Here is a 23599-nt window from a genome sequence, read left to right on the forward strand (position 1 = left end):
TCAGACTGGGAACCCCAGTCCTCATAGCTACCCAGGATGTGATGTATCTGCTGAGCATCCCACAGTTCCCATCTTATTTTCTCGCTGCAGCATCCCTTGTGTTCTGAAGAGTGCTTAGCTTACAGTGAACATTAGCTGGGTATCTTCCTGATGGGGAAAGTCTATTTTCTAGGAAATACTGTTATGGTAAGAACAATTAACATTAAAATGCATTTTTCTCATCTAAACAAGTTGGTGATTGAAATCATTCCTAAAGTACCTTACCATTACCTAGCACCCCGAGAGGATGTGAATTCGATGTGGTCTTCACTGATTGCCCTAGGTCAGTTTGTTTTGTGGTACTTAGCTCCTCCAGTTAAAGGCTCCTAAGAGAGTCTTAATCATTTTGCACTCACTGCCTCCGTTTTCCTTGTACGACTTTGATGGGAAAAGAAGCGTGACTGAGAGAATAGATTTCAATGTGGATGTCGGGCTGCAGATTTAAGGGAACAACCACAGAGTCTATTTGTTCTATGACATACATCCACTCACATGGCCATTTAACTGTTTTCTAGAACAATACAGCGCAGGTGTTAATTTGGCCCAGAGAGGGATTTGAAAACCCACTCACTCGCAGCTTGCTTTAACTTTTTCTCCGGCAAGATCAAAAACACCTATATTTGGAAGGCACCCGGCATGTGAATTGAATCACTCCACTAATTGATTGAATGCAAAGCTATACTAAATCACTCCACTCAAAGTGAGGTTGACTTGCAAATGCTCCCGGAGGTAATTAGTGACTGGCTATATCCAATCAACAGAAAAAACAATTCAGACTTGGGCAACAGTGGATGTCGGGGAATCTGGAAGATCGGCATTAAACAAACCCTTTGGGTAGCTCCATTTTCCTCAGATTTTTCTAAGCGTTAAGAGCTACGGTTTGGCCTTCAGCACCAGTTGTGGAAACGATGAGTACACAAGGGTGTTCTGCAAGCAGGAAGCATATGTTTGCTCCCCATCAGATTCTGCCTCCTTCTTCTTCTTCCTTGACTCACGTAGGAAGAAGAAATTATTTCTTGAGCATTCTCCTGACTTTAGCCACACACGATTGCAAGCCAGTTTCTTACCCTGCCTTAGAACATCAGAGGCCATGTGATATTTGCCCTTCTACACTGTGACCTCTCCTCTGTGTCTTCCACAAGGGCCAATCTCAAAGCCTGGCATACAAACAGGAGCCAAATACCCACCATCTCCTAACCCTGCATTCGTCTACATTCTACCTTATTTTACACAAGTAACGTGGAGAATGATAGCTATTCTTTCCTTAAAAGCCTCCCGAAACAACTGCTAAAAAGAAAGACTTTCTGTAGCAGAGGAAGCAGCACAGTAAGGAATCTGCATAGGGTTTGTTCTAATTCATTTCCGTCTGCTCAGACCTGACCATACTAGTCTCATCTAACTCAGTCTTATAAATTCCACACCAACAGACACGTTCTCTGAGCTACTTAGTCAAAAGTGAGACATTGCCGGGAAAGCCACACTTCCTAGGTCTCAGATGTCCTCTGTGTCCCATTCAAAGCAAAGCAGGGGTACTCCAAAGTGAGCTTAGAAAACCTAATGCTGGTATTTAGAACTTCCTTCAACCTAGACATATATGTTGATCTTACCCATAACACTTATTCGTCTCACACTAATTCCAAGTAAGTAATAAGATGTAATTTTTTCCCAATAAAACTCTTGCTAATTCAATTCATTGCACAGACAATGGTGATGAGGGGGGACGCAGAAAGTTAATCCTATCAGGGTGCAAAATCAGCACTAAAGGAGGTAGCAACCAGAGAGCTTTCTACTGGATTTCCCCAACACTACTGGTATAGGAGGGACTTCTTTCTATGTGTTGCTTTCATTGGTCAAATAAAGAAACTGCCTAGGCCTTGTGATAGGGCAGCCCTTAGATGGGTGTGGTAGACAGAACCGATTTCTGGGAGGAAGAAGGCAGTGTGGCAGATGCCATGGCTCTCCTCTCCGAGATGGACGCTGGTTAGACTCATGCTGGTAAGCCATGATCAAGTGGCGATACACATTAATGGAGATGATGTGAGAGTTAGCCAAGAAGAGGCTAGAACTAATGGGCCAGGCAGTGTTTAAATGAATATAATTTGTCTGTTGTTATTTCGGGGTATAAGCTAGCCAGGTGGCCAGGAGTCGGACAGCCGGAAGCGACCTGCCGCTCCTTTTACAACACACTACTAACAGGTCAGCTCTGACCCAATGCCTTCTCTCCCGACACGCACACACACTCACAGCTGTGCATGGGATGGTGAGAGATAAGAAGTGGTAGGGATAGGCCAAGAAGAGAATGATGAACTCGTGTTTTATACTTTGGTCTTTGGAAGTACTTGTCTTGTGGTGTTTGCACACGCCACCTTCCAGGCATAAAAACTGAGGGGGGAGGACACTGAAAGACACCCCTACTGACACTCTTAAGAACAGCCTCAATAGCATGTCCCTAACCCAGTCAAAATCAAAGTACCTTCTCCAACTTTCAAAACCTCAAAAGCCTCTGCAACATTGATATGACAATAATTCAAACCAAGAGTAAAAAACATTTTCTTTTCGGTAAAAACCTTCATGTAAGGCAAAATGGTGTCTCCCAAACACGATGACAGAGCAACTGTCATTGCCTGGACAAGACAGGACGTGAACAAGATCAAGCCAGTCAGCATTCCAATGCTGAGGGGGAGGCACTCATGAGCCCCACCCCCTGAGGAGCTATTGACAATTGATGGATTCTGCCGGAGGGAGAGTCAGTTTTCTTTAGGGCTGTGGTCCTAGGTGGGTGTACCACACTCTAGCGGAGGACCCCCTCTCGTGAATAAAAGAGCAGCACAAATCAGATACAGCGGGTTATTTGGAAATGATATGAAGTTTGGATATGAAAGATGGATCTGGAATGAATTAGGGTAAGAGGTGGGGGAATAAAATAATCCAAATATATTGTGCATATATAAAATCCTCAAAAATTAATAAAATATGTTTTAACAATAGCAACAATAAAGAACCACCTTGAGGAGCTTCCTGGCATAGCAGCAACAACCTCACGTAGGCAAAGCAGACATGAGGGGCCAACCTTATCCTCTATCCCTTCGCAACCTTGTTTTCCTACTTCCTTGATCCACATCTGCAGGGTAAGACCTAGAATTAGTAATGTACAAGATTGATGATTCCCAGTACACTCACACATGCACACGCACACATGCATGCATGCACACACATATACACAAACACATGAAAATACATACACACATGCACACACATTCATACCCATTCATGCACCACATACAAATGTACACATAGATACATGCACACATACATTCAGCACACTCATACGCACATACACAAATACATGCACACATTCATACTACACACACAAATGCACACATGCATACACACACACACACACACACACACACACACACACACAAAGCTAGACCTACCACTTTAAAGTGTAAGGACACAGTAACAAGCTAGACCTGCTCTGTCTCATCACATTAGCTCCAGGTACACACGACAGACGAAATACGGCTGCCAGGATGACAAAGTGAATTTTAACTTTCCATCATTTTAACTCATTTGAAATTGAGCATTTGGTGAAATAGGGGGTTTTGTGATACTGGATGCCACTCAATGGAAGGTGGCACCATCCTTGAGATACAGGAGAGGGGAGCTGATGAGTGAGAAAGCACCCAGGCTGCTGCCCTGGGAAAGGAACTTAAGCAGAGCCCAGAGCTATCAGACAGGAAGCTCAGAATCTGGGGAGAGTGAGGAATCTAGGTTTGTGGGGACAAGGTATAAGAGGTAACTGCAGCAGAGAAAGAGCTCCCCTAAGATCTGGGTACCCGGGGCTTGACACATGTAAGAATATTGCCTAGAGAAGAGCAGACCCACCTGTGAGGCACCCAGCAAACTCATAAGCAGGTGTGTGCTTCCAGCAGGCCAGGAGAACCACCCCACCATTGCTTGAGCACTGGGTGGAGCATGCCAGAAGATTTGCCTCGATGATGAGAGAGAAGAGCTCAGCACTGAATGCGTGCTCCTCGGGGCCACTCGGAGCAGCCTCAAAAGTGGGACCTCAAGGCTGAACTGTTCCCCAGTAGTTCCAACTGCATTCTAGAACACGACTCGAGAATATTTATAAGAAAATAACAATAACCAGTATCCAAAATGTAAGTTTCACAATGGCTAATACTCGATCAAAAATGGTGTAGGCATGCAAGACAGGGGTAATACAGAGAAAAAAATAACAAGTCAAAACTGATCCAGGAGCTGGGAAGATAACTCTAAGCATAGTGTTTGCTGTGCATGATCACCTGAGATTAGGCCACCAGCACCCAAGCTAAAGGTTGGAATGGAATTGTGTGCTGCTACACCTTCCTGGCCATGGGGAGGGGAACAGAGACAGGCAGAGCTCAGAACTCACTGGACCTGCACAGGGGCTCACTGGACCTGCACATGCTCAAGACAAACAAAACTCCAGCTTGGAAAGGGAGGGAGGCATACAGTCCCACCCCATAGCTGCTGGAGGACGTAGTTTCTTTACGGGTTTGACAGCCAGAAGGTTGACGGCACTCCAGTGGATGTGCACACAGCCAAAAATATATGAGCAGCACAAATTGGACTTGATGGGGTTAAGAAAACTAAAGTAGGGGTACGTCTCGGGGGAGTTGAAAGTTTTTAAATGGCCACAGTTTTTAGATTTGCTGAAACTCGATCAGTCCCATACAGAAGAAATATGGTAATGCTTACAGTACTATACATCATAAACAAAATGTTGAAAATCGGTAGTAACAAGAAATGCTTGGGAAGCAATGGAAGAGAGGAACATTTTCCATAGGAGAAGCCCGGTGACACAGCAGATTTGTGCTGGGAACAGCCTGAATAAGAATGAGAGAAAACAGCCTGACAACCCAGAGGTTTGTGCTCGGCAACAACGTATTTCAAATCTGAAGGAAACATAAAGACTGTCTCAGACGTATAAAATCCAGAGGAACCCAGCACCAGGAGGTCTGCATTCTAAGAAAGGTTAAAAGCAGAAATTTACACACAGGATACGAGATAGAGAAAATAGTAACCACATGGACAAGGATAAACAGAAGATAGACCTTTTTCTTGAATTGATTTAAATGATTGGCTGGTTGAATGAAAATAGTAAGAATGGGGCCTGCAAAGATGGTGCAGCAACTAAGAGCACTGGCTGCTCTTCCAGAAGACTCTGGTTCAGTTCTCTGCAACCAAAAGATGCTTCACAACCACCTGTAAACGCCAGAGACTCCACCACCCTCTTCTGGTTACTGGAGGAACTGCATGCAGATGGTGCGCAGATACACATGTGAGCAAACATTCACACATGTAAAATAAAAATAAATCTTTATGGAATAAATTAATAAAAATGTCTCAGTTACTTTTCTATTACAGTGATAAAGACCACAATGAAAAGCAATTTGAGGAGAAAAGGGCTTTATTTTATATCAAGCATGTAGTCTACCATCCAGGGAAGTCAGTGATGCTTACTGACTTTCTTCCCACAGCTTAACCTGCCGTCTTCTATAGCCCAGGACCACCAGTCTAGGGGAGCCAACACTCCTAGTGACTTGGGTGCTCCCACATCAACCATTAATCAAGAAAATGCGCTACATACTTGCCTATAGGCAAATCTTATGGCAACATTTTCTCAACTGAGAGTCCTTCTTCCCAAATGACTAGCCTATGTTAAATTGACATAAAACCAGCCCATAACAAAAGGGAAAACCTAGGGAAAGTACCTTAAAACCACATCTCAAAATAACTGTAATGACTGTGAGAAATTCAGACCAGAAATCTGCATACCGTAAGATTCTATTTGTGGAAAGTTCTAGAGAGATGTAAATTAATCTATAATGATAGCAGAACAGCAGGTTCTGGAGATAGAGATGAGGGGTGATTGGGATACAGAGATGATGTCTTAATTGTGGGATGGTATCACAGGTGTCCTCAACGTCAGAACAGCATCATCCTGCTTGAATATGCATAGTTTATTTATCCCGTCAATCACACCTCAATAGAGATGGCTAAGTGCTGATCTAATATTTGAATGGAATAATCTATTAAATCTGGTTTTGAGGTTTAAATTTTAGAAAGTCTAATACATATTGATTATTTCAGGTGAAAACTTAGCATCCAAAGATAATGTCTTAATTTCGAAGACTTCGTTAACAAAGGGTAAAACTTCTTAGTAGTGACTTCACGTCAGCCGCATGCTGAAAAGAGAACACCGTGAAACACATGTTTGATTTTACTTGCTGTTTTTTGCCTTTCTCACGTGGCTCCTCTGAAACATGAGGTACCCTGACTGCATATTTCTACTGAACTGTTCTCGCCACAGAGGGAGATTCAGCTGAGCTACTCAGAACACACTGGCACCCACATTTCTACCCAGCAATGAGCAGTCAGTACAGCCTCTTCCCAAAGATGTCCACACTGCCCTCACCAGGTAAATAAGCCATCCTGCTGACAGGGGAAACTCTCAATATATGATTACTTCATCAGTCTTGAAATAAGGCCATTGTTGGATATGGTGCATCTGAGTGATTTCCGTGGGATCGTCAAAGTCCTGGCAGAGGAGAGAGAGGGATGGCAGACAAATGCCGAAGAAGACAGTATGGAGAGAGAGAGAGAGAGAGAGAGAGAGAGAGAGAGAGAGAGAGAGAGAGAGGAGCTGATGCAACAACAGATGTGCCCGCTCGAGCACTGTATCAAGTCCAGGAGGGGGTGATAGCTATGGAATGTGGGAAAGGCTTGGTTATCCAGGAAGGGCCCAGAAAGGTCATAAAATCATGGCCTTCAGAACTCGAAGATAATTCCATGCTGAAGAAACTAAATTTGTGGTCATTTGTTAGAGTGGCAGCAAATAAATGGCACAGTGTTGTCAGGAGGCCGCTCGTTTGTCCTGGCCGCTTAGCCCCGAAATAACCACACAGGGACTGTATTAATTAAACCACTGCTTGGCCCATTAGCTCTAGCTTCTTATTGGCTAACTCTTACTTCTCAGTTTAACCCATTTCTAGTAATCTGTGTGTCGCCGCACGCCTGTGGCTTCCCAGCACCGATTATGTGTGTCTGAAACTGGGATACTGCTGCAGCCAACAGCTAAGCATTTGGGAAAGGCTTTGGCTTGGGTAATAGGAACAGTCAAGAAGAGTGTAGTGGGAGAACGCCTCCCACAGACTGTTAATAGAAACTCTGAGAAGAAAGTGGAGAACACAGGAGAGAGCCTGCTGCCTCGGAGAATATTTAATTGTTGTTAAGCGTGTACGACTATATGTACCACTGTGAGCGTTCAAAGGCTGCTGCTGCCGCCGGAGGCTGAGAAGGGAATGAGGTGTGCGTGGCCAACCAGAAAACAGGGAGCCTTCGGATGGCAGCCGAGAGGCAGAGTGAGTTTCGCCTGGCAGTGACCTGGAAAGGACTCCTGCCAACGGTGAGTGGGGATGAGTAGCTGAAGGGATTGCAGAAGTGGTCTGCATTCCTGCTGCTTGTGTGGAATGTCAGAAGCCAGAGGGAGGTCGAGGCAAGAACTGCTAAGTCAAGAGGAATGAAGACCTGATGAACTGGGAACTCTCAGCCCATCTCCTTCACAGAAGATGACAACACAAGGCCATCTTTTGGGGAAGATCTCTTTGGAGGGGAGGCCCAGTGTTATGGGACAGTTTTTGGTAGTTTCTTTAAAGGGTTAAAAGATCAGAAAAGTTCATCGCCCAGAGATCTCTTTGACGAGATCGAGGGGGATTCCTGGGCCACCTCAGCCATCTGGGTGATGGAACTAGAGGTAGGAAGATATGTGGAAGAGACTCCTATCTCACAGACAGGAGACCTTAAAGAACCCTGAGATTTTTAGACATACTAAGAATCTATATTAACTAAAACAGCATGACATTTGGCATAAAAACAGACACCTGAATAAAAAATACAGAATATAGCACTCAGAGATAAACCCAGGTTTCCTCAGGCAACCGACTCTCAACAAAGGCAGAAAGAGCACACGTTAGGGAAAGGAATGTTTCCTCAGTAAGTGATGCTGGGAAAACTGGAAGCCAGAAAAAGAAGGGGGAAGGGGGGCAGAGAAAACAGGAGGATAAAAGAAAGAAAAAAAAAACCCGGCTCTCATTAAATATGAAAATCAAATCAAGGTTGATCGAAGAATTAACTGGAAGATGTAAACTGGAAGCTACTAGAGGAAAAGAGAGGTGACCTTTGGGACACTGAATCAGACAAGGATGACTGGGTCAGCAGCTCAACAGTAAAGGCAGCAAAGGCGAAAGCGGCCATCAGTGGATCCTCTCCCCATGACAGTAAATAAGCCACCGAGGAAAGAGAACAGACAGAATGAGGTAAGTATTTGAGAACTAGTCAACAGGGGTTTATACACTCAACAGAAAGGGAACTCAAATACTCACAACCAAAAAAAAAAAAATAACAGAAGCCAATTTTTAAAAAGTGGACCAAAGACTCCAATAAACATTTAGCAAAAGAAGCTATGTAGTCAAGTGTATGAAAGGAAGCCCCAAATCACTAATTATTACCAAAAGACAAAAAAAAATCCTTCCAAGGAAGTTCTCATATATTGTATAGAAATATAAATTGCTACAGCCATTGTAAAGGGAAAAGTTGGAGTCCACTTGCTCCAGAGGCTGGGTCAGGAGGGTCACTTAGAAGACCCTAGAAGCAGACTGACCCACACAGCAATACCCTATCTCGAACACAGAAGGAAAGAGAGATCACTAAAATGGGCCCTGGCAATCACACATCTGGAAGCGTCCCCACTCACAGGCTCAGACACTCACACTCACAGCACTTAGGACAGGCAGCCCACCTAGGTGTCCACCAATAGATGAATGCAGCCCACCTAGGTGTCCACCAATAGATGAATGCAGCCCACCTAGGTGTCCATCAATAGATGAATGCAGCCCACCTAGGGGTCCATCAATAGATTAACACAGCCCACCTAGGGGTCCATCAATAGATTAACACAGCCCACCTAGGGGTCCACCAATAGATGAATGCAGCCCACCTAGGTGTCCACCAATAGATGAATGCAGCCCACCTAGGTGTCCATCAATAGATGAATGCAGCCCACCTAGGGGTCCATCAATAGATTAACACAGCCCACCTAGGTGTCCAACAATAGATTAACACAGCCCACCTAGGTGTCCAACAATAGATTAACACAGCCCACCTAGGTGTCCAACAATAGATTAACACAGCCCACCTAGGGGTCCATCAATAGATTAACACAGCCCACCTAGGTGTCCAACAATAGATTAACACAGCCCACCTAGGGGTCCATCAATAGATTAACACAGCCCACCTAGGGGTCCATCAATAGATTAACACAGCCCACCTAGGGGTCCATCAATAGATGAATGCAGCCCACCTAGGTGTCCATCAGTAGATAAATGGGTGGGAAAACAATCATACATACATGTGTGTATATACACAGACACATACAGCAGAATATTGATGCTGCTATTCTGCTACATGTAGTAGCATAGCTTGATCTCCAGGACACGTGTTAAGTGAAATAAGTCAGTACCAAAAAGATAAATACAGCAGGTTCAGCATTCTATGAAAACTGAGAAACGGATCCTACAGAACAGAGCATGAAAAGTACTTCCCAGAGCCTAGGGAGAAGACTAAGGACCCAGCGGTGAATGCAGTTGGTTAGGCAGAGTGACTTCTAACGTTCTGCAGAAAGTAGGATAACCATTTATTAAATATTTGGAAATATTAAATACTTCAAAATAACTAGTAGAAGAGATTTTGAATGTTTCCAGAACAGAATAGCAATAGATGGCTGGTGTGATAGCCATGCAATGAGCCTGAGCTGATCTTCATATGCTGGACACAAGTGCAGAAATGCAGCTCTGTACGTAGTTGCGCTGTGTTCAACTACCGTTTATCAAAATATTCCCAAAGCTGTGTGTGGTAGCACGTGTCTGTGATTCCCACACTTAGGGAACTGAGGCGGGAAGATCTCAAATTCCGGGCCTGCCTCGGTTGCATAGTGAAACCTTGCTTCAAAATTTAAAAATAGGGACTAGAGAGACGGCTCAGCCAGTAAAGAGTATGCCATGCAAGCATGGGTACCTGCGTTCAGAACCCCAGTAGCACTGTAGAAAGCCAGCTAGGCAGTGCATATCTGTAACCACAGACCTAAGAAAGGCAGGGAAGGGTGTGTGGATCTCTGCAGCTCACTCGTCAGCCAGTATAGCCAATCAGCGAGCTCTGGGCTCCAGCAAGTTTAGCCAGTGGGTGAGCTCTGGGCTCCAGCAAGTTTAGCCAATCAGGGAGCTCTGGACTCCAGCCAGTATAGCCAGTCAGTGAGCTCTGGGCTCAGGTAGAAACCCCCACTCAAAAAGAATTAGTGGGGCATCATAAAGGAAGACTCTTGACATGGACCTCCGACCTCCACATCCGTGTGCATATGAACACACATGTACACACAAACACGCAGAGAAGATGATGTTAAAGATAACAAAAATGAAGTTTAAAATATTGCTGAGAATTTTATACTGGCAGAAACATCACCAACTTGAACTGAAAAAAAAAACATAAAAGAGCAAAATAAGGGCTCACAAGATCGCCCCCCCCCAAACTCTACCAACAGGAAACAGGCTGATAGACTGCTGCAGACACATGCTCTCCTTCATGCGAAAGGAAAGTGGTCCCAGAGGGCAGGGCCACAGACAGGAAGCAGAGGTTCTCCTAAAGCTTTGAAACTCAGTGGAGTTGGTGCTGCTGGGCCCCCAAAGCAATGGGGGATGGCAGCCCCTTTATTCCTTCCCCCTTTTAAACAGGTATGTCTGTAACTGTTATTCCTTCTCTTTCGGAAATGGCTGGCTTTCTTTTCCAGTTCCACAGACCTACAGATGGAGGGAAATTCCATCCCAAGTGCGGTCTCATCACATCTGATCTAAATTACTCAAGAGTGAGATTTAGGATTCTTTGCAAGTAAGACTAAAGCAGATTTGGGGCTTTGAGCTGAGGCTTTAAGCATTATGAATAGGGCCAGGCAGTGATGGTGCACGCCTTTAATCCCAGCACTAGGGAGGCAGAGGCAGGTGTGCATCCGAGGCCAGCTACAGAGTGAGTTCCAGGACTGCCAGGGCTACACTGAGAAAACCTGTCTCAATAAATAGATAGATAGATGATAGATAGATAGATAGATAGATAGATAGATAGATAGATAGATAGATAGATAGATAGACAGACTGTTGAAGGCTAGAAAGAGATGGTTGTAATCTGCATGTTGGACAGACATAAAAGACATGAATCTTTGAGGGTAGAGGATACAGTTTGCAACATAATGCTTCTCCAAAAAGGCCCTGGAACTAATCACCAACACCAGTCAATTTGCCACCTTCGGTGATAAAGGAACCTTTACAGGCACAAGACACTGGCTGGATGTAAGGGAGCATCCTGGGCTATCCAGGTAATCATGGTATAATCAATCACAAGAGCTCAGGGAGTAGGGAAATATCTCATCCAATTCCCAAAGTTGAGTTTCTCTTCCCACCAATGAAGCTGAAAATCCACACCCGGAAGATATTCACAGAGGCAAACCCAGCTCAGGGTTCCATGGTCGAATGAATGACCATGGGAGCAAGCAAAAGCCTCTTCTCGGGTACACTGGGCAGAGGGTTTTAAGCCAACTCAAAAGGTCCGTGAATCTCTTACTATAATACCATGCACAATAGCTAGCTTGAGGATCTAGAACTATCTAGGCAAGCAGGACCCGTGCCCTCGTGAAGCTCACAGAGCACCCAGGTTTTCTTAGCAGATAGTGAATGGCAGGAAATCTCGCTTTTCAGGAGGCAAAGAACAAAGCACATAACCCCTGCCTGTGTCCTATGAGCCATACCACCTTACATAGTTCACCAAATGTCTAAGAAATTGAACAACATCTGTAGATTTGCTATGTTTCCCTAACAGTTGTTACTTATCCACACGACAAATATCTTAAATCACATCCCATACTATCAGTCCAGCAATTCTAAAATAACAGTTTTGTTATTTGTGTTGAATATGAAATGTTTCCCGAAGGGCTCATGTTTTAAACCCATGCTCCCCATCTGGTGGTGTAATCTGGGAAAGCTATAGAAACTTTGGGAAGTGGAGCCTGGCTAGAGAAAGTGGGCCACTACTAGGTGCAGCCTTGAAAATATATTAATCCTCACTTTTTCCTGGCTTACTCTCTGCTTCCTGGCAGCCATGGTGTGGGCTGTTCCACCCTTGCTTCCCTGGTCTGATAGACAAAACCTTCTAAAACCGTGAGCCGAGATAAATAAATCTTTCCTGCTTCAAAATGTTTGTACCAGTCACAGCCATGAAAATCCAACGCAGTTGTCTTCCGAGGAAGGTGTGTTGGAAGAACACAGGCATTTCCACAGGGAGATGCTGAGCCACCTTCCTCCCATATCTGATGAGTACTCTCTGACTTTAACCTCTGCAATGGTCCCCAGCACACTGAGACGGAAGTACAACTGCTCACAAGCACACGGCTGCAGTTGGCTGTTGAATTTTCTTACTCTTACTCTTTGCTCTTTTGGGAGGCAGGGGTGGCATCACTCAGTTCCCAAATGAATCCCACATGGAGACTTATTCTTTCTTATAAATACCTGGTCTTAGCTTGGCTCATTTCTAGCCAGATTTCCTTAAATGATCCCATCTACCTTTTGCCTCTGGGCTTTCACCTTTCACTGCTTTCTTTGCTTCTTACTCCGTGTCTGGCTGTGTGGCTAGGTGACTGGGTCCCGTCATACTCCTCTCCTCCTTTTCTCGCTCTTCTCTCTTTTCTTCTCTCTCTCTCTTTATTCCCTCTGCCTGCCCCACTTGTCCTTTTTCTATTGGCTGTTCAGCTCTTTATTAGACCAATCAGGTGTTTTAGACAGGTCAAGTAACACAGCTTCACAGAGTTAAACAAATGGAGCACCGGACAGAAATCTCAAGGTCCAAATCAGGAGCAGAAGGAGAGAGAGCACGAGCAAGGAACTCAGGACCGCGAGGGGTACACCCACACACTGAGACAATGGGGATGTTCTATTGGGAACTCACCAAGGCCAGCTGGCCTGGGTCTGAAAAAGCATGGGATAAAACCGGACTCACTGAATTTAGCGGACAATGAGGACTACTGAGAACTCAAGAACAATGGCAATGGGTTTTTGATCCTACTGTACATACTGGCTTTGTGGGAGCCTAGGCAGTTTGGATGCTCACCTTACTAGACCTGGATGGAGGTGGGTGGTCCTTGGACTTCCCACAGGGCAGGGAACCCTGATTGCTCTTTGGGCTGACGAGGGAGGGGGACTTGATTGGGAGAGGGGGAGGGAAATGGGAGGCGGTGGCGGGGAAAAGACAGAAATCTTTAATAAATAAATAAATAAAATAATGCAACACATCTTTAACGAATACTCCACACACAGCCTCCCACCTGCCTGAGTGCACCCTGCACAAATACCAGAATACTCAAACCCATACCACCTTCAAACTATCACCCTGACTGCTGGTCCAAGGCAAACATCAGTGCCTACTTCTCCAGCCCCTGGCCGCCCTCCAGCTATGCTGTACCTCTTTCCATTGGCTTCCGTTAAAGGCCTTTCTACATATAACCTCTTCCACCCATAGCGATCAGACTTCCACCTCTCCCCACCCCAGACCGTCCTTTCAGCTTCCAAGTCCTAGCTGACCTGGCCCATTGTCAAGGTGACCTTTCTCTGGTGACCACTGTCTCCCACCCAAACTGAATCAGACCCGCCTGCATTCCTCTTAATTGACAGTCTATATACATGTGCTCTGTGGTTAAGTAAAGCTGCTGTAATTCAACAACAATTTCTGGTGTTTGCTGTTTTTCTGCCTTATATTTTAGGGCAGGGACTACATTGTATCTTTTTTATTGTTGGCATGCTGTAATGTCATTGTTCACTATATATATGTTATATATACATACATACACACACACACACACACACATGCACACACACATATCAGGCATTGTTGCAGAGGCCCCATTAGGGAGGTCCTGCAGGATCTGTCACTTAGGTGAGGATACGAAGGCACAGAGAAGCTAAGTCCCACTGGCAACCATGACAAAGATGGAAGGTGGTTCCAGTCACTGGGGCTCCAGGGCCCCTGCTTTGCAGCACTACTCTCTCTTGGCTTTACAGAGGCTTGTCAGATGTGTATAGGAAGCAGAGCTGAGGAAGCTGCACCCAAAGAGAATGTAGCCACGGGCAAGCTCTTAGCGCAGGTAAGACAGGCACAGGTACAGGTACAAGCAAAGACAGAAACTATCAGGACAAAAACCATCCCTAAGCAAAGCGCGACTGATCAGCAGCCTTCAAAGTTCTGCAACACCGTTCCGTACGGGTCCTTCCACCACAGTCCTGGGGGGAACATTTCGCTGTCGGATCGCGTATCTTTCCACCATACCCCCTCATGCCTCGCCCCACTCTCAGAACACCCCCTGTTAATCACACACTTCAGGAGAAGAACATGAGAAAAGCAGCAAAAGGGATCCCCAAACACAGGAAGGAGAGCACACCCCCAGACTCCTCCTCCCCCACCCGCACCCCATGCAAAGAAGGATAAACATTTTTTTACCTTGAAATAGAAATGCTTTGCTAGCATTGTGTAGTCCAGCCACCTGAGTGACCCCCAGGGTCGTGTTCACAAGGTCGAGTTCTGTGATAATGTCCATCTGAAGGTCAGGGTCCATCCCGAAGCCCAGGACTGGGAAGAAACAGACCATGTAGGTTTAGTAGACAGAATACAGGCTATCATCCACACAGAGCAGATTACAGAGGAGAGACGTGGCTGGGATTCATCGAAGGCAGTGAGCAGGGCTGGGGAGTCGCCCCGGGGAGGACAAGAAAGCAACTCTGCCCTACACTCCCTCTGAAGGCTCAGTTTCTTCGTACCCTCCCGCGATCCACTCTGTTATAGACGGCTAACCCCACACTCAAACTCCTGGAGCCAAATAATTTTCAGAATTCAGAATGTACCACAAGTGGAGAAGGAAACATGGTCGGCGCACATGCTATGTTTTATGTAACATCCTCAGCAAAGGCTGGGTTGGGGCCCCATGATCACAATCTATAATATTTCTAGGTTGAAGAAGTACGATGCTTTCTCCCAATTGACTTGATTAGACCAGCATCCCTTTAGGTCACATTTTGTCACCAAATGAATTGAACCCAGGGCAGTTTTGTTGTCTGATAAATTGTGAAGAAAGTTTGGGTGCCTAGACTTTTTATATGTGAGGATGGGATGTGGGCGAGGACTGTGGCACTAAACAACCTGCCTCAGACTCAAATAACAAACCCTGCATGGAGCAATTCCTATCACCCAGGAAGCACCCCCTACAGCACACAGTGGAGAAGGAAACCAGCCCTTCTGGAGATTGGTGGCAGCAAAGGGCAATGCTCAGACTAGCAGGCACATATGCCCCTCCAAGGATTCCGAGATAGAAATTCCCTGACACCTCTTACTAGGGAAGAAATATGCCTGAATCCCCTTGTCTGGGAATGGCAGATCCCCGAGGGTGTCTCTTACCCAGGGAGTGTTCTGTGGAATGACTCATTCATGATTGCAAAGTGATTTCCAATTACATATATTAATAAGGCTACAGATCATTCGGAGGGCCCGTTGTTTGAAGCCATTCACGAAGACTCTGCTTAGCTGCACTTAGCATCTCAATGGTGGGTTCTGATTGCGCAGTTGGAAATGTTTTAATCAGCAACAGCTGTCAACTCCCCTCTGATGGCAATGCAGTCACCCAGGCGGGATGCAGAGAACAGGCACCCAATTTGTCCCACAGACACTCAGTGAATATTCATCAGAACTTCCTAAACCCCCACAGTCCCGCCTGTCCTTCTCCTACCCTCCTGATGATATAGATTAGGGGAAGGAAATGCATCCTTCCCTTCCCCTTTTCCTACTAGAAAGCAGAATCAGGAAGGGTGCTTTGGAGATGAAGCCCATCATTGTCAAGATAGCAACTAGGTTAATTCGAAGGCGGGGTGCATTTGACTCCCTTCTTGATTTTTGTCAGGCTCCCCCCTAAAGAGCCCCATTGTCCAAGCTCAGAGTGAGAATTTCGTCCTGAGATGCAGCCAGTTACAAAACTTCATGACGCAAAGATAGCTCTCTCATCATTGTGCGCATTCATTTATCAGCAGTTTGAGCAAGGGCCGCCTGCAGAGCATACTGGGTATCTTACATGTGATGGGCACTAAGGACATTCTCAAGCAGCTTTTGATCCTGAGAGGGAGGAAACAATGAGGCTACTTTGCCAATAAATACAGAAAGTATTGGAATCGAAAACAATTCAACAGGGCAATGGGACCTGGCTAAAGGAGCAGAGCCAAAGCCTGAGGAAAAGCATGTCCACCTGAAGAACACAGTGAGGGCAAGCCAGGAACGCCATGGACTGTTCTAGAAACAGGGATAGGCTGGGCTATAGCAAAATGGGTACAGGCAGAAAGAGATCAAAGGCAGGTGTTCTCCTTTTCTCTCCATTGATATGATAAAACATTATTCACAATCCATCATTAAGGGAAATCAGGGCAGAAACCATAGGGGAACCTGCTTGCTGGCTCAGTTGTTGGCACCCTACAGGCTCAGCATAGCTAGCTTTATTAAACAGCCCAGGCCTCCTACCCAGGGAAGAGTGCTACCCAGAATGGGCTGGACCCTCCTGCATCACTTAACAACCAAGATGATCCCTCACAGACCAACCTGATGAAGAAAATTACTCAATAAATCTCTCCCTTCAAGGTCCATGAGCTGAGCCAGAGGCATCTGCCAACAAGCCTAAGTCCCTGAGTTCAAGCCTCATGACCCACATGGTGGAAAGAAAGAACCAACTCCCACAAGCTGCCATCTGACCTCCAAACTTGTGCCATGGCCAGCATCTCCCCACAGCCTCAGTCCACATACACAATAAGTAAATATTTAAAAATAATTATGAAGATTCTCTTTGCAGGTGACTCTCTTCTCAGTTGACAGTGCCGACCAGGGAGTGCAAGGGCCAGATTACAAAAGACCTTGTGACCGGAGACAAGGACCGTAGATCTTATCTGTTCCTAATGAGCTAACACTGAAGGGCTGTGAGGTATGTGAGGATGGCTTGCATTTACAATATGGGTCTATCTTTAAGCCAGTCTATCTTTAAACCAGTGTGCTATTGCTCATGCTACATGCCTGCTCCATTCACTTTGCTCAGGGCCTGCGTGGAGCAAAGCAACACTAGGCGAGATACCCTTCTGTTTTCCCAAGTGGCAGCCCCACAAGCCTGCTGTCAGGACTTGGGAGCCTGGATGCCAACCGCTCCATGATCACCTTGAAGAGACAGGAAAGGAACTAATATTTCAGTTTGATCTATAGTGTTCTGAACCCATACAGCACAAATTAAATCAAAGAGGATCTCAGAGGACCTCCCCGCTGTCTTTCTCTGGCCAGGAACTTTGTAAGTAGTTGGTACATGTGCTGTTGGCCACACATCAAGAGAGTGAAGCATCTCTGTTACCCATGCAGCCTCCCGCAAGACCTGGCATTGGACAGGCTCTTAATTCAGAATGGGTTATGTATTTGGTATATGGGGTATATGGTCCTCACTGAGGTAGCAATGACCTCAGAGCAGTAAGGAAGACCATGAAAAGACAGACTGTGGTTACCCTAGTTAGGGTTACTGTTGCTGTGATGAAATACCATGGCCAAAGCCTAGTTGGAAAGGAAAGGGGGTCTTTGGCTTACACGTCATCAAAGGGGCGCTACTTTACTGGCTTACTCCTCATGACTTGTTCACCCTGCTGTCCTCGCCCACAATGAGATGGCCCCTCCCTCATCGATCACCTATTTTAAAAATCACCTACAGGCTTGTTTGCGTGCTGCCTGATCTTCGGGAGGCATTTCTCAACTGAGGTTCCCTCTTTCCAAACAACTCTCAGTTGTATCAAGTTGACATACACTAACCAGCACAATGGTTGACTGAACAACTGACCTCCAGTCTTAACCCATTCCACATCCTCTCTCCGTGTGGTGTGACTTCACAGTTCCTTCTACTGGAGTGAATGAAGGCCGCCTCTTCCTCGGCTCTGAACTCAGCTGTGTACCCTGTCTTGGCTATGGTGGCATTGGTGACAATGCTTACAAAAGCAAAGACTTGAATGTGTTCACATGGTGGGACTTCTTCACCATGATGAGATCACAGCCTTAGGAGTGGTCCCTAGCCCACGAAGACAGTGCAGACACACAGGGCAGGCAACTTGCCTACATGTGGAGGGGCATTCAGCTGGACCCTCCTACATACCACAACACCAGACCCACCTGCATGCATCTGAACACAACCTGTTGCTGTAAGTCACAACTTGAGGTAACTTGCTGTATTGTGGCAACGGATAATCACTAAGCTGGTCAGCCTGAAAATACGCAAGTCTCTCCATCTAGGGGGGTCTGTAATGGCACAGACCTAAAGAGTGCCCAAGCAGGCCCTGTAGAACTGACAAAGCATCCTAATAATGTCCCCAAGTCTCCATCCCCAAATGAGAACACAGTGCCCTCGATCCAGAACATACTGTGGAAATGCCAGTCCTCTATCTTTAAGAATTAGCACTCCTGAGAACCGCAGTTTCCTCCTCTGTAGAAAGGACCGTACGGCTTCCCTGACACCTCAGGTCTGGGTGACGGCCTCACAAAGAGGCTCAGGCTACATACAGTACTCAGCTGGGGTTTGGCTCACACGCCTCTCATAAGACTAGCTCTCAAACCATTCCAGCCTTGATCCTGCACTCTGCAGAAGTTAAAGAAGAAACTCAGGTGGCCCTTTTCCTGGCTGCAAACTGTTTTACTCTTTATATGAAGACATGCCCGCCATACAAATGAAGAGAGAGAGAGAGATGAAGAGAGAGAGAGAGAGAAAGAGAGAGAGAGAGAGAAACCAATTGGCTTCTAGACGCAGCTCTGTTCTCTGCTTTTAATTAGACCCTCTCAGGACAATGCCCAATGCTGATGGAATAACACATTGCACATGGCATAGGGAATCAGGAAATCCATTAGAAAGGAGCCATCCTCGTGGCCTCTCCTGAACCTTGCATCACGAGAGACGCTAGCTCCATCCACCATGTTCCATTTCCAGGCTGTCTGTGCTGCCAGCCCCTGCCATTCATCTCCTAGAAAACTCTATATTAAAGTTTTCTACTTTTGACATAGCTGTTCCACAAATGGCTAAAAGCGGGCATTAGAATTAAGCCGGATAAAAAGCTCCTGGGGAGGAGCTATCTTCGGAGCCAGGAAAGCAGCAGTCGGTGTGGCAGAGGCACTTGAGGTCTAGAGCTGCTGTTCAGAACTCACTCTAGCTGGGCTACCTGCTGTTTGCCGGGCCACTGCTGGCTGCTCCTCAGCCCCGGCCAAGGAGCGCTCCAGCCCAAAGCCCTTCAGTTCCCCTTTGATACCCAGGACTGAGGCTTCCAAGCACAGCTCCCAGGGTCTGGCTCACTTCAGATCTAATCCACTTCATGGTAGCAGCTGCTTTTCTGGTCCATGCAGAGCAAAATAACACCAGAAGGAGTGACAACCTCCTCTAATGACAGGATTGTATGGCCACTTGATCTCTTCTTTTTTTTTATTTTTTATGTTTTTTGGTTTTTCTAGACAGGGTTGCTCTGTAGCTTTGGAACCTATCCTGGAACTAACTCTTGTAGACCAGGCTGGCCTCGAACTCACAGAGATCCATCTGCTTCTGTTTCCCGAGTATTGGGATTAAAGACGTGCGCCACCACGAACCAGGTCCTTTCTTAATACCTTGAAGAGCAAGATTCTCGAAGAATATACTTAATGATTCTACAAGCTGGCACCTGCTTGATAGGATTGGGCGATGGGGAGGCGCATGCTGAACCACCTGGGAATTGCTTCAAATAGAAAAGTCTCTCCTCTCCAGCAGGGGGCAGCAGGAGGCACTGAGTGAACACCTGGGGATGTGGATGCTTTGGGTACCCCCTTCACTCTCTGCCCTAGTGACCTCCCCCAAAATAAAAACTGGAAAGCAAGGAAGGCTTAAGCACTGAGCTCATTGTAGTGGTGGCCTTTCCAAGCTCCAGGAGGAAACCTGTGGCTGTGGAATGCTCCTGAGTCTATGCTATGAGTCCACCCATCCAGCCACTCCAGTGTGCCTGGAAAGCCCAGAGCTGGAGAAGGGTGCACCCCGCCCGGTCTCCACTCTGTACTCCAAAGGTTCTCTGGGTCAGAGTGGTGTGAGCAGCTTCCCCCACGGCACCTCATAAGATGGTGGCATGGGAAGCTGTCTCTGCACTGCGGTCCTGCTTTAATTAAAATGTGTCAGATAGCATCTACTCATTTCCATTAAGTGCCGGGGAGACCGGAGCAGCTAAGTGGGCCACATGTTTACCTCCTCTAGGTCTGCTAAAATCCCAGACAACAATTGTCTCGCTTGACAAATAAACTCTCCCAAGCAGCTGTTTGGAGCCTGATACAGTAATCACCAGCCGGCCTTTGCAACCTAAAGATGGATGTGGGATGTGGGGTGTGGGGATGGAGCTTCCTGTGCAAGATCAAAGAGGCTGCTTCGAAACTCCCCACAGCTACTCCATCCAGCTACAAGAAACTCCAAACATACAAAGCAAGGGACAATGTCTTCCGTGTCCTTAATTCTTCCAATAATTTATGTAGGAAAGATAGTACTCCCGAGGAGTACAACGGTTGGCCCTGCCAACCTTAGGTTGTTCCTGTCTTTGCTCAGTGCTTCCTTGAGCCTGGACTAAATCCTACCTTATCATTCCAAAGCCTTCAAGACACAACTCACACCTCACCTGTCAGGTGCACAGTCTCCTCGCTCCGCCATGAAGTCATCTTCCCCTCCCATGTATGTCCCGAACACCAACTTCTCGCAGCCCACTTCTCCTCCCCAATCACCAGGTGCCAACAAGAATACTTTCCAGTTCTGCAGAGCTGATAAGTTCCCCAGCCATCAAGAGCAGAATCTCCTCTGTATGCAATGCCTAGCAAGCCACCCACTGGTTGGACTCTACCTCGGGGTCTCTGCGACAGAAGTCTAATGGAAACTCAGCCTGGCCTTGCATGGACATGGTTTTGGCAACTTTTCAAATGAGTAATAAAAACAAAGGATGTAGGCATTTGGGTCATAATATGGAAAGATACGACAATGACCACCAGGCTGTTCCCTGTCTTCCCTTTCCCTGTAGGATGTGCCCTGCTCAAGACTCTTCTCCTCCTCCCAGAGGATAGCCCAGCACTAGCAGGTCGGGCCCTCATCTTCCTGGGGCTAGTTCCCGTTGCAAGAAGCGACTGTGCTGAGCTCCACTCAGCCTTGGGTCTAGTGGCTGCAGAGGGAGCTCCGGAAAGACTCTGAGGTTCTTTTGTCCCTAGAGAAACGTTTCCTTATCACTCTGGGATTAAGCAAAGGAAAGCCTCCGTCCACTTAGGTCCTGGGAAGTGAGAGGAGTTAACTAACAGCCCAAGGGGTGCGCCTGGAGCGAGAGGGAACTTTTTAAGTCAACTAAAGGGGGAGAAGGGGTCTCGGTCCTCTCAAGGTAAACCAGCTGCCTGGCCTGGGAGCTGAGACTGAACCTCTAGAGAGGGAAACAAGGGTGATAAAAGAGACGCTACTGAGGGAAAGGAAATGGCCATGCGAATGGAAGTCTGTAGTCTAAGAAGGCAGTCTGATGTCTGGCTGCCAAGAACTACCCCTTCCACTCTTGGCCCTGTTCGTCCACTTCCGACCCCCACCTAACCCCGCCCCTGTCTCCTAACAGTTACTACATACAGCTCAGTAAAGTAGGCTACATTTTCCAACCCCCGGGACTTGGGGTCAGGGAAGCCTGTGGAAGAGGAAAGAGGGGAGAGAGCGTTAAGAGTCCTCACAACCACACGTCCACAGGCAGAACCTAGTGGGGACTTGGCCATCAGGCCAATCCCTTGGATCCCGGTCTCCGCCCTGCAACCTTTGATGATAGCAGGAGAAACAAGATTTAGGGGTCAAGAAAATCTTGGGTTGTCTCCACTGGTTCAATTTCCCCCTCTAATGTTTGTTCGCCCAGTCCTTTGGGCTGGGAGCGGGGTAGAGGAGAACACTCCTGGAGTTCCCCTCAGGGAGCCATGGAAGAGCTCGCCGGTCCCGTTTTCTCCCGCAGCCCTCTCCCGCGCAGCGTCCGGCTCCTGGGGCCCTGGCCGCGCCCGCTAGCTACAAGCGCTCCCTGTTCTGCCGGTGGGACTTCCGCGGCTCAGGGACAGTCGCGTCCACCGAACGCTGCAAGTTCAAGGATGTACGGCTCGCTGCAGCGGGTTCTGACTCCCCAGAACAGGGAAGCTGGTTGCTAGCCTCACTTGGGTGCAACCACTGGGCCGCACCCCTCACACTGAATGCCCTCAACTGCGTCCCCAGGGACGCTCGCGGGGGCATCTTTCCTAGCGCTGTTACCCTGAGCTGTGCTGGCACGCTGCCGCCCTTCTCTAGCCGGTTAGAGCTAGGTTCCATGTCTCTGCATCCCGGAAGAGCGCTAACACCACCACCACCTTCCCCCATAACCCTAACGCCCAGCCTTGCTTACCTGTCCTGGCGGTGCACACACAGAACCACAAAACTAAAATCACATCCATCGGCATGGCTCCGGAGGCTCCCCGCCAAGCAGGGTGCACCAACGCCAGCAAGAAACCAATGCTTCAGAAAGCCGCGGCGCTCTGGGCTTGGAGCGGCCAAACTTGCTGGCGGGCGGCAGGGGAGGTGGCTCGTCAGCGCCGGGTGCCGCGCTCAGGGATCGCGCCCGGGAAAGCAACCCCGGCCGCCCCGCCCCCAGCCCACCCCCCCCCACCGCGGACGGCGGCGGCGCGGGGCTTGGGCCCTGAACCCCGCTGCGGCTGCGCTCCCCCTGAGCTAGGGCGGGAGCGCGGGGCTCCGCCACTCCCGCAGGTTGCCCTGGGCGCCTGTGCGGATCCCTCTCGCCTCTGGGGCTCCCGAGCAGCGAGGAACCTGGCTACTGGCGCTGCGCGGCTTCACGCCCCCGCCTTTGCCACTGCGCCGCGCTGCGGGCTGCACAAGTTGCCACAGTTCATTCCCGCCGGGTCCGAAGCCTCCCAGCCTGCGTGCGTGGGTTTTGTTCCCTGGGGGAACACGATGTAGGAGGGGCCACGGAGTGCTCCCAGCCCCTTGGAAAACAACTACTAAGGATTCACTCCAGCAAGTGGGTGGGGAGGAATAGGTAGAGGGGTGGAGGAGGTGATGGTTGAGTCCCCAAGGGCCACCTGTACTTTGTGTCTGTCCCAGGCCAGAGGCCCCTGTGACTGAATGCTGGCTTTTAGAGGTACTAGTGGAGGGTGCTGAGACGGAAGGTACGGAACAAGTCCCTGAGCTTAAGCAATCTATGGCTGAAATTTAAGGAGTTTTTGCAAAGCCTCTTTCTACAGGCCAAATGCTGCCACACAGGGGAAGTTCTAAACCATTTTTTTCCTCCTTTCTCTCTTGTGTGACTTTCTGGATGGTTTTATCCAAACCTCG

At 47.6% G+C, this 23599-nt stretch overlaps 1 protein-coding gene across 2 annotated transcripts in view; it reads right to left on the reverse strand.

The window, feature by feature from the left end:
* Nucleotides 1–22878, reverse strand: part of Nell1 (neural EGFL like 1) — a 793214-nt gene extending 770336 nt beyond the window's left edge. For both annotated transcript variants that reach the window (XM_075952299.1, XM_075952298.1), the window contains exons 1-2: nt 22656–22878; nt 14674–14802 (exon numbers count right to left, since the gene is read on the reverse strand). In XM_075952299.1, coding sequence (XP_075808414.1) covers nt 14674–14802; nt 22656–22710 — 184 coding nt within the window. In that variant the 5' untranslated portion in view covers nt 22711–22878. The remainder of the gene's footprint in view (nt 1–14673; nt 14803–22655) is intronic.
* Nucleotides 22879–23599: the final 721 nt, after the last annotated feature.

Source organism: Microtus pennsylvanicus, chromosome 18, assembly GCF_037038515.1.
Source record: "Microtus pennsylvanicus isolate mMicPen1 chromosome 18, mMicPen1.hap1, whole genome shotgun sequence".
NCBI lineage: Eukaryota > Metazoa > Chordata > Mammalia > Rodentia > Cricetidae > Microtus > Microtus pennsylvanicus.